Source organism: Pieris napi, chromosome 11 (genome assembly GCF_905475465.1).
Source record: "Pieris napi chromosome 11, ilPieNapi1.2, whole genome shotgun sequence".
NCBI classification, from domain to species: Eukaryota; Metazoa; Arthropoda; class Insecta; order Lepidoptera; family Pieridae; genus Pieris; species Pieris napi.
This window is the reverse complement of record NC_062244.1, coordinates 12,464,138-12,479,831: the sequence shown is the minus strand read 5'-3', so window position 1 is coordinate 12,479,831 and position 15,694 is coordinate 12,464,138. Positions and strand designations below refer to the sequence as shown.

Sequence of the window (15,694 nt, the reverse complement as noted above, 5' to 3'; positions counted from 1 at the left end):
CGTTTATATTTGAAAAAAAAAGCGATGCGTCAATCTTGACGTTGGCCTCAAATTTCAATATCTGTTTTTACACGCTTTATATTAGCTTCACCTGTATGTATGTATATATGTATGTATGTATGTAACCGACTCCTTCGGACTCGATTTTGACCCACTTTAAACGGACAGATTTTATTCAAATTTTGCGCACCTGTCAATGATCGATGACAATGCAATAATCCGAAAAAAGAAATAAAAAATAAATTTAACTAAAAAATAAAAAATAAGTAATAGTTAAAAAAAAACTAAAAAACACGCTTTTAAAGCACATCAAACTAAAAAGTGAAAAATAATTCCTAATTTAGGCTGAAAATGGTAATGAACAAAAAATACTGGTATTATTGTGAAAAAGCGTGGGGCGCTCAACCCATCTATTATTTATTTTGGGTCATTTTCAACAATACAACCTACAGGTACAAGTATTACTCGGGCAGTTGTCGATCAGTATCGGAACAACCTTGTGTCTAGAGCCGGATTTAGATGTCTGGAAGGGGCAACGGGGCAACAAAAAAAAAGAAACAGTTGTGACAAAATTTAAAACTAGTCCCCACACTAGGGAGCGCCTTTGTGGTGGGGGTGACTTTGTTTAACGATATTAAATCAATGTTTGATAGTACATATTATATCATATAGAGTGGATGTTCGGAAGTTATTTCAAGAGTTTCGTGAAATGACACGTAGAGTGATATTATTAATACATAACTCGTACATTTTATATACATATCGACTGCCAACAAATTCATGTGCATACATCATCCCCGGGAATGCACAAAATTAAATTAGTGCATTGAAACAACAGGGGTATCATTTTGTATGATTAATAAGCGTTCAAATTGGATAGCGCCATGGTGTCGCGAACAAGTGCCAGAGTAATATTTCTTAAGCTTGGAGCACTACATCATCCCAAGATAGGGTTAAATTAATTTTAGAGGCTTAGAATAAAACGTTAAGATTGATAATGTTTGCGAATCTTATTTTACGCAGAGAAAGCGTGCCCATATTGAGGCTGTTAGTCATTGCAATTATTTTATTTGGTGATTTAGCTACTTATAGAAAACAGCACTATGCTTACTGCTATGCTTATTAAGTAATTATTTCGCTAACACATAAAATATTAAATGCGATTGGTAAATATATTTTACGCTTTACTCTTTCTTATTAATAAATGCTAGAAAATGCACCGAAAGTCATTCACTAAAAAAAAATTGGCGCTATAACCTTTTTGGGTCTGGGCCTCAGATTTCTAAATCTTTTTCATGATCATATGACAATCTAATCATGGATCTATGACATGCCGGTTTCCTCACGATGTTTTTCTTCACCGTTCGAGCGAATGTTAAATGCGCACATCGAAAGAAGGTCCATTGGTGCACAGCCGCGGGTCGAACCTACGAACTCAGGGATGAAAGTCGCACGCTGAAGCCACAAGGCCAACACTGCTCCATTCACTCAGAAAAAATTAAACATTTTTTTTCTATCGTACAAATTATTCTTTATTGATTTTTTTTCATTTTTTCACTATCTTGGGGCCTGGCATACATTTCAAATGGTCAAGTACATATTTCCGACTTTTATAGCGTAACGTTCAATCATTAATACAATGTTTTCTACTAACAAAAATAATTGTTTTCTACATCAGATGCGTCGAGGATTCTAGAATTTACCAGTCATTTGTCTTCTCCGGTATTCAATACTGCCAGGTCTATTGAAATAATTTTATACGTTACGATTTAATTATTTTATTGAAAACAAAAGTTTAATAACTTTAAAAGCTGTTCGTAAAGGTAAATAGGAAGGGAGGAGTACGATTATGTGACAATAAGTAGATTCAATTGGTGTGTGACGTTTTACGTACAATTTTAATGGTTATGATGTTATAGTGCATATGTCACTGGCCTTAGTATATAAGTTAGTTATTTAAATATGTTCGGCGTCCTGGTGGACAGAAAAACTGTGTCCAGTTTGTGTTTCCACCACACCAACTTATTTTCTATTTAAGATCATGTAAGTATATAATGAATAAATAAATAAAATTCATTTTTAATTTTTAGTTTTTATTTTGTGGTTGTTTTTTTAATGTTTTCCTTTGATAGATTGCTTATATTCTAATATAAATGTGTATGTGTGTTAAATTTGTGATGTCATATTTTCTTGTATTCTCTAGGCATACACATTGTTTTAAAACGTATAAATAAATAAATAAGTAGAATGTAGAGCACAAGAATGACTCCACTGTGATAGAAGCAGCTACGATTACGTAGCAAGTGACGTAGGTATATCATAAAAATATGAATTGTTTTTGTATAAGGTCTAAATACAGTAACATTTATAGCCTGCCTTTCATTCTGTATTTCATACAAAATAAAGCATACTAGCTATTAAAATAATTGTAAAAGTCGCTTAAATTTTGAAAGCATTGGATATACTCGCGAATATTTTTTTTAAAATTCCCCGAACTTTGATTGATCTGTGTTGTTTGTCTGTTGTCGTCAAAACGCACGTTAGCTAAGCCTTTTCCGGCGCAAGATTTTTCGTGACGCGTGTGGGCAAGTGCCGTGATGCGGCGGGGCGGGCAGTCGCACGGAGGCGATGCATTTTTCCCCGCCCGCCCCCCTCGCATGCCGCAGTTTTCCGCGAGGGGCGCGCCGGCCCCCGCCCGCTACTCTCGGGAAATCGTTCTGACGCTCTCCATTCGCCTCAGTCTGGCTCGACCGTCGCAATACTACGTCGCGTACGCGCGCTACACTTGTTCACGCAACGACTCGTATATCGCGGCGAAAATAGTGCGCTCGGACCGGGAAGCGAACCCGGTGAACCAGTGGTAGGTGCCATGGTGCCCGCACTGGTACTGATGTTGCTGGCGGTGGCCCCGTATGGGCCCGCCGTCGCGCGCAGGCACGCTCCTGACCTCAGAGAAGATGAACCCGCTCGGCGTACCACGAGACCTGCCGGTAAGATCTAGTTTCTTCTGCTTCTACTCTGGTATCTACTTCTATACCTTAAAACATTGGCGAACGTCATGCGCTTTCGAAGTTATAATCTAGTAATCTTGTAACGCATCAATCAAATTGCATGCGATGCAAATATAGACATTCTCGGTGCATAGATCACAGCGACTTGCATCGTCATTGGTTCTAGTCCACACTTACTTATAAGTACTATATTATTCGAAGATATGCATATGACTATCACGCCGTTATTGTGATCATTCGATGGAATAAAAACAATGCCACGTGAAAGTGATCAGCTTTCCTCTCGGTATCAAACTGAAATGTCAAGTGATCTATTTTTGTTGTATGATACAATCTTTATCGGGCAAAGACATTCAGCAGATATGTCACTCATATGTAAAATAAACAAAAAATAATCAGATAAATTGTGATTTCCATACTACACATAATCGTGAATAGTTTATACTTTCTTTCTTTTTTTTACATAGTACGTAAATGTTATGTATAAACGTTTAAAAATATACAAACCTAAAATATACAGGAGATGTTTTAAATCTTATTATAAGATGAAAAGCTTTTTTAATCACCATTCAATCATAAACATTGCCAAGAATAATATCACATATGGCAGTTCTCTGAAATTGAAATACTTTCAAGTCGCAAATTAAACTTTGAGTATATTAGATTAGTGAAAAATCTTCAAAACATATTACATATATTATTTGTTTGTGAGGAAAAGCAATATTGCGTCGCTGGAAAATTTCGGAACACTGTTTAACGCACTGTGTTCAAACATTTGAACATTTTATTTCTAAATTATTATTTTATAACATAATCTTAACAATTTTTTTAAGTATAATGTGCTTAAGTATTTTCATTGGAATAAATAAGCTTCATTATTGTTTCGGAAACCGAATCCTGGACCCTTATAAGAGTATTAAAAGTTGACTTCAAAATTAAATATAAACATAAGGATTATAAAATGATATTCCCGACATAGACTGTAAAATAAAGAAATAGAAAATAGATTTTTGTTATTTTTTATCTCGTAATATCAGGACTATTCTGATAGTTGGGTATCGTACGATTTTGCAATCTTATCATTACGCCATGTGATTACAGATTACGACAAAAACGTACTATTGCAAAATTTTCGTACTTTTAGCGTTTATAGCAAATTATAAATCAAGATAACTTATATCTTATCTATTAAATAACACGAATCACTCTGAGATTTGAAGTTTTCTATGAAATTATTGTTTACACAGTAAGATTAATTAATTAATCACTGCAGGTGACTTGCCAAATCAATGTTAATTGTGAGAACTTTTTAAAATTTGTTTGAATCTCAGGAATTAGGGCTAGCCGCTTCTGATTCAGTGTGATCGTTTGTATTTTTACTTTTTCATGTTATTCATGTGTTGGTTATTATTAATAAGTTATTACCAAATTTAGCACCACAGATAAACCTTATATTGCAAAACAATTACTTCGGCCCAGTTATAGTTTAACTAATTTTATTTTAAGTTTAATTAACTATGTTTTATTTCTGTAAAACTATATTTCCTTACTCGTATATTCATTGAATATAAATTTTTCAGGGAACGTATAAGTAATAAAATATATTGGTTCACTATTATCGCAACCAATTTTAAGGCAACTTCGTTATTTTTAAATAAAAATATCGTTACACATCTAATTAAATCGTAAACTGTTTAAAATAATATTCGTAATTAGGTAATTTAAGTAGCCTTCAAGAAGTGAAAGAATTTGTTAAAATATAAGTAAAACTCAAATATTTGTTGAGATCAACGTTGGTAACGAGTTTTACCTTGAATATGGGGCATACGAGAGTTAATAAAAATTAAATGACACTATATTTATATAATTGAAAATGTTTTACAAGAGAAAAGTATTTGATGCTTGTATATTACCGTGCCTGATATACGCATGTCCAACCTGGTCACTGATAAACAGGAAAACAAACTAAGAGTATGTCAGAATAGTATCGAAATGTCTAGGTCTAGGTCTGAAATCAAATTATGAAACAAGATAAAGATAAAATGACGTAGAAAGTGAGGGAATGGCTTCCTCGCTTTGACAGAAGAAAACGAGGAAGACAAATAAAAAGATGGGACGTGCGAAGATGTGCGATCAGCTGGCCCTATGTGGCTACGTAACGCTAGAAACAGAGATGAGTGGAAGCCCTTAGAGGAGGCCTATGTCCAAGGACAAGCTGTATAACAGAAATCAACCGGCTCCCCGATTAATTATTAGTAGGTATTTTTTTATTTTTGGAGTTAAATTTTTTAGTATTTTACATTTTTATGTCCTAGTAAAAATAATTACAGCAATAAAAGCTTTTATTATTATTATATTTATATAACAGATAGTACAAAAACGATCAGCGAGGTTAAGTAACACTTGCAGCGTCTAAAATATAGATACGCACTTTTCATCTTTTATAATTTTGTTAATACCACTTGCGCCATTGATGACCCGTTGGCCGTCACCGTGTCAAAATCCGTCTCGATAGCCTTTATGTAATGTAAATATTCGCTAATAGACAAGGACGAGGACTGTAGTTACAGGTGACTCACTTTCCCGACAACTTTCATTCATTTTCCGGATCAGTTTAATGTCAGGAATGTTTGCCAAAATGTCTTAACAAGCGTGCCAAAATTTGTATTACCGAGAAGAGAAAAAAGCTGTCATCGTTGTCTAGACGCTCCAACGAGACGTATCGTTACAAAGAGAATTACCTGCTGCAATCATTTTTATGCTTCTAAATTTTGCAGTTTTTCTTCATGTATGCGTTGTGTGAAATCTATATTTTCTTTTCCTCCACTATTTGATTTATCACTATTCAATACAGTATAATGATTACGATGCGACTTGGAATTAAAAAAAGATTGTGATGCTGGCGATTATACAATCAATATTTTAAAAAGTAAATAAAGATTATTTACTGAACAGTGTTCGCCTAGTGGCTTCTGCGTGCGACTCTCATCCCTGAGGCTGTAGGGTCGATTCCCGACTTTCGATGTACCAAATGACTTTCTTTCTATGTGCGCATTTAAAATTCGCTCGAACGGTAAAGGAAAACATCGTGAGGAAACCGGCTTGCCTTAGACCCAAAAAGTCGATGGCGTGTGTCAGGCACTGGAGGCTGATTACCTACTCCTATTATATTGAAAAATTATCATGAAACAGATTTAGAAATTTGAGGCCCAGACCTAAAGATGTTGTAGCGCCACTGATTTATTATTTTTTTATTTTAAATTATGATATTTATTAACATTTTATATAAATTTGTGAATTCACACTTAAACCCGAACAATACTTGCTTTCTCTCATTTAAAAATAAATTAAAAAGACGGTCTAAATAAAAATTATTATGGTCATACTGTCCAAAAAATTCAATAAAAATCGTAAAAGCCGGGAGTTGGTAAAAAAGCGCGAATTTGTTTTGCGCGCAGTCAGTGATTTCGGCATCTAGTTATAATATAAAAACGATAAAAATAAAGTAATTTGTTAAAGAGATATCTACGACAGTATTAATTAGGTTTTTATTAAGTATCCGCTGCGGGTTACAAGATCATCTGATAAATTTTATCGAAACAAAAATAAACAGTGAGTCATGGTTTACCTCACATCGGCTTAAGGAGGACTTAATTCGCTTATTTTTTCTTACTGCGTGAAAGACTTTACGAAGAATGCGATATTGTGGAATGAACCGATAATTATTATGAAGAAAATTCTTCTATCTGCTTTTAGAGTCAAAAAGTAATTGTGTTATTATTATATGAATTACTAGGTGCCCCCGCGAACTTTTACTTAGCCTACCTTTTTAGTACGTACCAACATGGCACATTTTGCTATGCTACCCCAGAGAATGTTCAGTTTTCTGGAATGAAAACTTTTTAGCTTTTTCTGTGAATTTTTCTCTATATACTCGTAAACCTCAGAGTTCCAGTCATAAAATTTTAATTAATAAATAATAAATAGCGGTTAATCGTAGAGAGGTGAAATAGAAAAAATGGATTGTATGTATTTTTTATGCTGTATCATAAAAAAATAAAAACAAAAATTGTTGTCGAAAAACAAAAATTTAGGGGTGGGGATCACCCTTAACATTTAGTTGCCAATTCTCAGACTTACTGAATATTCATAAAAAAATTCATAAGAATCGGTCGAGCCGTTTCGGAGAGGTATGAAACATTGTGAGACGAGAATTTTATATATTAGATTAGAAAATCAAAAGAACAATTCTGGTACGAATTATAATGCCCCATTAGTTTTGCTGATCTAGCGTGCAACAGTCAACTAATCTATATGAAAATTTAAATCTAAATAAGTTCAGTTAAATTAAACACTTAATGAATGAATAAGTGAGTCTCTAACAAAGTAACGTTGTATTAATTCTCGCGTTACAAGAAATTCTACAGTACCCAGATTACTAACAAACCAGCTTTTGTAGTCAAGTCAAGTCAAATCATTTATTTCAATTAGACCATCTAAAATGGCACTTTTGAACGTCAAAAAAAAAAAATATAAAGAAGATTCTAGTTGCCCCTTCCAAAAGGTAGTTTCGTGTGGAGAAGAATGGGCAAGAAACTCCACACTTACTCTTTTAAAATATGTTTACAATATTTTGTTACATTTGTTAAATAATTATATGTGAAGACAATGTACTCTTAGAATAAACTACTATACTAAAAAAGTTAGTATACATGTTTCTCACATATTTACAAATATCGAAATGATGAATATGTATTAAGTTAAAATACTAATTAAATTGTGAATATTGCCTACAATTTATATACAGTTATTGTAGCTAAAGGAAAAACCACACTAACCACATGGATATGTATATCAACGTGTCGTTTACTTGCCCAAGATTTATTAAATTAGGTTCAATTTTGAACAGTGTTGGCATAGAGGGCTTGGAATCATCGTGCGCCAATGACTCTACGTGTTTCTACTATGAAGACAAATATCGTGAGGAAACCTCTCTCCTTGTCCGAAATATTATCGAAGAATGCTGCATGGTGTACATACAAAAGGTTGTACAATTGTACATAGCCACTGGATTATAATTGTTAAACTTTAATTTGAGCAAACTTTAACCAAAACCCCAGCTTTCTGTATCTGTATCCTCGATATTGCTAGAAAAGCAAGTTTTAAGATCTCATTCTAAGATTCAGAGTCGTTTTAGAGTAAAGTGTTCTGTGTGAACCCCATATCTGGAAGCAGCAGCACATGAGCGAGTCATATTTCGCGCTAGACTTGCTGGTTCCTTTAGAATATTTCCTTAAATGCTTGCTGATTGCGCTTATAGTTAGAAAATATCCATTAGTATTTGGGGCAGTGAGGGCCTGAACGGCAAACCTAAGTGGTGCGAGCAAGGCTCAGCCGTCTACATTTGTCACCCAACGCAAAGGCTGACTAATCTATAATGTTCCCTGTTATCCTTAACTCTTTTCCGTGTAATCGTTTTGAATAGAATAATGACATTGTTTTACGCCAGGTAATTTCAGCAATTTAAATAACACTTCTGTAACGGACGGACTTAAATTAATCCGTATTTATTTGGTATAATATAGATTTTTTTAACGGTACACATTTTTAAATAAGTTTTACAAAAATATAAAGAAATGATAAATAAACTATGCGTACAAATTAGTTATGTCTTTATTAGAAGTATTATATTAAGAACTCTTTCGCGATTAAAATAAATAAAATCACGATTAAAAAAACAAAAATAGACAGCAACTGCTTAAGCAGACGTTTATTCTCACGCGTTATCCATGTATCTTTTCTGTATATTGATATTTTGCTTAAGATTTTATACAGACATGTCTATCAAACACAAATACCTTGTTATTGTATGATGGCTGATTTCTATAACGATAATAGACGTGTGGAATGTGTCACTAATAAAATAACCTTACATGCAAGTATAATTGTACGAGAATAATTCTAATTTGTGGAATATTTATGCGTATATACGTGATTGTTTGTGACCGCGCATCGTGCAACGAATCAGAATGCGCTCTCTGACGCGACTTTGTAAAGCGTCTTAAGTAATAATACTCGTGGGGAACCGCTCACCTTCGTTTGTTTATATTGTCTAAAGGTGCCGACTTATATGTGATACTGAAACATGAATCAGAGGTGGAATTGTACAAAACATACGCTTTCTTCTCGCCGACATGATAGTATTAAAGTAAGAGTATCACAGTGGAGTCGAGCAGTGTTGGCCTTGTGGCTTCAGCGTGCGATTCTCATCCCTGAAGTCGTAGGTTCGATTCCCGGCTATGTATTAATGGCTTTCTTTCTATGTGCTCATTTACATTCGTTCGAAGGGCGAAGGACAACATCGTTGAAACCGGCTTGCCTTAGATCCAAAAAGTCGACGGTATGTATCAGGCACCGCAGCAGTTGCCTATTAGATTGACAAATGGACATGAAACAGATACAGAAATCTGAGGCCCAGACCTAAAAAGATTGTAGCGCCATTGATGTATTATTTTAAGAGTATAACACGTTCTGTCTAGAACTGGTTTAATCTAGAAACATAAATTCGTATATTGTAATATCACGTCATATCAAGAATTGAATAAAAGTGCGTTATTAAACGATTAAAATACAATTGTTGCATCGCGTCAACCGTGATTGAGTTGCGTTGTCGGCAAGTACCAGGACACTTATGTCCAATTCAGCTGGTTCATTGCCCGCAGTGACGTCAAGTCATGTGCAATGCACTCAAATTGCAACGAGATTTGTACGTTATCAAGGACGCTCTTCGTAATGTTCACAGACTTAGTCATAGATAAATCTTGGCGCCGAAAACATTACACATTATACTCTATCACATTATATAAGTCTGCTGAACACGCCGTTTACTAACTGGAAGGTTAAGTGGAACATTATTGAAAAAATTCGGGGACCCTTATCTTAGTGATAATCGCAATTACGATTAAAAGAATTAAATATTAAAAATCTATAATAATGTTTGCCCCAAGTTGGTGTTAATGACATCACAAACATATAAGGAATCTTGGCGCCGCAAACATTATTTATTTATTTTTTTATTTACACTTTGTTGCATTACAATATAAAAAATTAACATAATTAATAATTATATGTAAAGGAGGGCAACTGGCGGCTATATCGCTTCGAGCGATCTCTTCTAGGTGCCATTTGAGGTGGTCTAATTGAAATAAATGAATTGCAACCACTGCAAAAATACATTATATTATAGTTATTAAGAAAAAAAACTAAACACGAACAAAAAACAAACTAAACTTATAAAGGATACATGAAAAATAAAAAGTGCACATGAATCATAACAATTTAATTTAAGATCAGTCTCACGTCAGTTAGTAGTTAGTACGAAAGTTAGGGATACAATTATCTATGTTTTGGTATATGCCCGTTTCATGATATCAATAAAACAAGTGGAACTACTAGAATGAATAAAAAAATTAAATATATAAGAAATTTAATGCGTCATAATATTTTGACTTAGGTCGTAGTAAAGACAAATTTTAAAATCGCGACCGACATTAAAATGTTTTAAGGGATTGGTTCTTAAACAAATTTCTTCAGGGTTTAAGTGGAGTCAGTGAACAGATGACTTCAAGTCTTATCATTTGTTAATATTTTTAATACAAGCTTACTTGTTGACAACACTTCAACATTTTCTCTTTTGTTTCCTATATTCAATTCCTAGAGAGTGAGAATATAAAACGCAATTATGACCCATTTCATTTGTCCTTTTGAGAAGGTCTTTTTATTTCAAATCAAATCAAAATATTATTTATTCATTATACATGACTATGTACAGTAAGGGAACTCAATAGAAAAAGAAATGAATCTAAATTTACATTAAATACTAGTAGAAAGAACGATTTGACTAATAACTAACAAAACGCGCCAAAATTTAATTTTTCTACAAAAAATTAAACACAAAAACTATTTTAGGCGCGGCCTATATAGGATAGTACATGATTAGCTATTGCCACACCCATATATGACAAAATTAAACTAGGAAATCCCTTTGAGCACCGATTCCGCATAACATTGATAAATATACTGCAAAAGTACAAGTCTACAAACTGTACGCCACCGTTTCTATGTCTGTCAATTTTTTTTTCTTCTTACACCCTAATCATAACATATGACATATGCGGTGCGACCACAAAGACTGTCACAGGAGTTTATTTTTCTAAATTTATGTTTACTTCATGCCATAGATTAAAAAAAAATTATGCTACTTTTCTAAAACTGGTCAATCGAATTACATATTAGGTATAGTATGATATGTTAAAGATATATACTTGAACGAGATATTATTCTGTTATTTATAGTTTAAGAACAGTTTTGTGCATCTGTATTATACGATCAGGTAATAATTTAATTTCTAATTTTAATTAGGTTTAATTCATTCATTAATACCCCTTATTTAGAATACCTACGCTATACTTGCCTATCTAAATCCCATACATCAAATTTAAAGGCAACGCACCCACTAAAATGGTACCGTATGCGCATTTGCCCGTCATTCCGTCATTATTGGTAGTTTAATTGAAACCTGGAATATTTTAAACACTTAGTAAGTGCTCAAACGGCTAAGCAATCACTTGAGGGTTTCGTTTCATTAATTAGGTAATTTGATACGGCGACGTTTTTTAATATTGACTCAAAAGTGTTTAGTTATCAAAGAGCTAATTGAAATGACCACTGTTGTATGTACTCTCTAAATATTAGTGCACTTAATTAACACTCAACAACTCGCTTCCATGAAATTAATCGGGGTCAAAGAATTAAGTACATACATCTCAATTAAACGTTTGTTACAAATGAAAAAGCAGCGTTCAAGCATATTTATTTTATAAAACGCACTCACAATAGATTTTTTATTCGAATAGATTCGGTCCGTTTGATTCGATGTATTCGTAATCGCTTCGCGCCCATCGTATTCGGACAATAGGCATTAATTTTGAGGAACGCGAGATAGGAATGTCGTCGGCGCAGATTTGAGCAGGTAGAATTTTTAGCGCCTTTATGATCAGATCCTGGCGTGTCATAAGCCACCCACGGGTTCTAATTAAGCCGGTAGCCAACAAAGGCGCCGGACTGACCATAACGCTGTCGGATTATGCGGCGCGAAGACGAGTCGTCGGCCTGAGGTGCCCTCGCGTGCTACAATTGCACACAATACGCCCTCACGTGGGCCAACAAACCGAAAAGTTAGAATCTGTGACTCGTTAGGCATGCTCCATCAGCGCGATATGATCTCAACCGTAGGTACGGCATCGTCTCACCCCGACTCAGTAGATCTCCGCTCCGTAATTTGGTACACATCCGGCCATTGAGATGCAGGCGCCTGATTTTAATTAGATGTGTAAAGTCGCGGTGAGTTATTGCGCTCCTAAAAGAATTTTGTCGCCTCGGTCCCTACCGAGAATCGGTGATACGGTTTCGAATTTATTTTATGGATTATTTCGAGGCTTGATATTTGGGTATCTTGAAAGTAGTTCGGCTGATTATTATCTTTATCGGAGATTCGAATCGGAGATAACGCGCGCGGACCGCGTGTAAGTTACGAAGCTTCTCCTACGTGCCGGTCGCTCGTTATGAACTTGAATTAAATGAATGAGGCATTTATGAATGGCGCGGCAATGAATGTGAGTCGGAAGTGCGAGCTGTGTTTCAGCAGCATTGAGCACACTAGCCAATGCACTCGGCCGCACGTGCATCCGCTCGGGAACGATACCACGGCCCTACAATGCCCGATGAATGGACTGCAATCTGGATTCAAGGCGAATTGTAGTATGTGCGAAATATCACTTTGTATTACACAGGTTATGGCCTCTAGAAACTAAACAAGTAAGATACTCAGAAATAATAATGCATTAACTTGTATATAATAAAGACATGCACGGTATGTAGGTATTTGTCATCGTAAAAGTCATTCACCCGAAGTTGAAAACTTTATTACACGGAACCTAAAGGGACACTTATGATAAGCGATCAGCCATTTTGAAACGTCTAATTGCGTGGGCCTTTACCATTGTTTCCTAATAGAGCTTTTATGTGTATGTAAAAGTGAGTTAATTTTATGATGTAAGGAATGTTTATGGAAGGTTATCGGCTTACCTTTATAAAACCTGTACCAGTGACCGTAATGTCAAATATTTCTATAGTGAAAAAATCCGTGTAAAAACAGTTTCTACTATGTAATTGCTTTTTCAAGTTATTGTTTACATTCTTGCTTAAGCATTCAAACCGTAAATGCAAATCTGCGAAAAAGCTTTTTTAAATGTTTAAACAAACAGGTTTTATAGTCATCCATTTAAATACTTACCAAAAGTACCACATACTTGAATATGTATATAAAATGTTGGATTTACTTTTTAGCGATACAATGCAATACAAGATTTGTAAAGATAAAGAAGAAAGAAACGCGTGTTGGACACCTATACAATATATGAAAAATCTCCACTACTTAAACTTATACCTTTATTATTCCTTTATAATTAACAATTTTAAAATATTATCTACCACTAAATAAAGACAACTATATGAAAAGAACCAAGGGGAAGAAAGAGAAGCGTGCCCCAAAAAAGGTAAATGGAAGAAAAAGAAGCGTTAGCAGGTAGCGAATGGAGAAGGAAAGCCATGGACAGAGATATTTGGAAAAAGCTGGAGGAGGCCTTTAGCCGTGAAGGGGTTCCCATCAACAGTACTGAAGGAAGCTAGGATATTAGGAAACCAAGAAAATATGTACATGACAAAGCTGTATGTATATTCTACTTTCGTAATGATTGGAAATTAAACGGGCTTTTATTATTATTATTATAAAATAAAATGGAAGTTTTCAGTAGCCCAATGCACAGCTTAATAATTCAACTCTAAGATCTCGGGTTCATATATAAAAAGAAAAGTACACCTGTGCACACTCTTATTTATTTGTTCAATATATCAGTTAACAATTAATCATATTACGTATTTACAAATTTAAACAAAAATAATCCGCAATCCACCTTAAATTTTCGTCTCTATTTAAAATATTTTAGTCAATCGTGGTCTGAATTTAAGATTTTTATTTGTTTTTTGTGTACTGGAAATATAATCAAGATTTTTTCGCCGACTTGATTAATATGGCGATCAGTATTCTAATAACGTTATTTTAAGTGAAAAAAATATCATTTTAAAGGCTATATTTGTGCACTATATTTTCTGACAATTGTGAATCAATAATTTTTGATAAATGAGTATGCAAAAAAAATATTTCGTTACAATATTTTACTAAGTTAAAAAGAGCGTATAGAAAACGTGTTTTAAATGTTTTCGTCATGTAAAATTAGAAGTTAAGGGCTCAAAGTCCTATCCTAATTTTATTTATAGCCACTAATATTTAAAATAGCTCGTGATATGTTTATATGTTTTACGTGATGGACGTATTTGGTGACGTAATATGTCACGTGAACCATAGTAATGTTTCTGTATTTTCAATAGCTAGATTAAGAAAGTAACACAAGAAATAAAATTAAGCGTATTGTGTATGTAGTAGACATATATTTAAAAAAAAGCTTTTATTTTAAATTTATTATTATAATTTTCATCAACGTTTATTTTTTATTTTATAACAGTGGGCAAACGGGCAGGAGGGTCACCTGATGTTAAGTGATAATGCCGCCCATGGACTCTCAATGCCAGAGGGCTCGCGAGTGGGTTGCAGGCTTTAAATTACTTTTTTGAGATTTAAATGTGTCTCTATACATGTTTGTGTCATGCATACTTATTAATGATGCATGGGGGTTTTAGTGTATTTACTCTATTAGTGTCTGTATGTATAGTGTTAGTGAGCTGTATGAATAACTAAATACTTTAAATAAATTTAACGTTTCATATATTTGTGAAAATGCCTGGAGAGTTGACAGAATAATGGTGTTACTATACTCGTATAATAACTACTACTTACTTACTAAGTATGTATATGAATTTATGCAGTACTAAAATGTATTGAAAACAGTTTTAAGTTTTATTTATTAAAAATCTACTATTATTACCACGATGAAACCATTATTTAATTATTGTATAAAATGTAAATTTATTTCTCCTTGCAAGTAGCCCTGTTTTCTTCAGTCACATTGTTATAGGACAAGTATGACTTGTCTATTTGAAACGATAAATCATAACAGACCTCAGGCGGGCGGGGCCGCGGGGCGGGGGGCGTTATTCGCGATACAACGATCATGTGCGTTTAATATAAATGCAATTAAGGTATGCTATTACGTTAGTCATGCATTTTCCGCTGGAATATTTTGCTGTACATACCGATATCGACATAATATACATTGTCAAATGACGCTAGGAGGAAAGGTTACTATATGCCTCTTAAGTAAAAAAATACTATTTAAAGTTGTTCAATAAGATCAACTCATAAAATGCACTTGCGGTCCTTCTGGTCCTTGTTCGGATTAATACCTGCAGTTATCATCGGTTGAGACAGAATATGAAATTCCAACTGCTTTTTATGTAACAGGAGGCAAACGGGCTGGAGGCTCACCTGACGTTAAGTGATACCGCCGCCCATGGACACTTACATTGCCAAAAGACTCGCAAGTGCGCTGCCGGCCTTTTAAGAGTTGGTACGTTCTTTCCATGTTACCTCGACATCCGTCGTCCCA

General features: G+C 34.2%; 1 protein-coding gene across 1 annotated transcript in view; it reads left to right on the top strand.

Moving 5' to 3' along the window:
• Nucleotides 1-2,726: 2,726 nt before the first annotated feature.
• Nucleotides 2,727-15,694, top strand: part of LOC125053818 (dorsal-ventral patterning protein Sog) — a 77,740-nt gene continuing 64,772 nt past the window's right edge. The window contains exon 1 of the mRNA XM_047655386.1: nt 2,727-2,990. Coding sequence (XP_047511342.1) covers nt 2,870-2,990 — 121 coding nt within the window. The 5' untranslated portion in view covers nt 2,727-2,869. The remainder of the gene's footprint in view (nt 2,991-15,694) is intronic.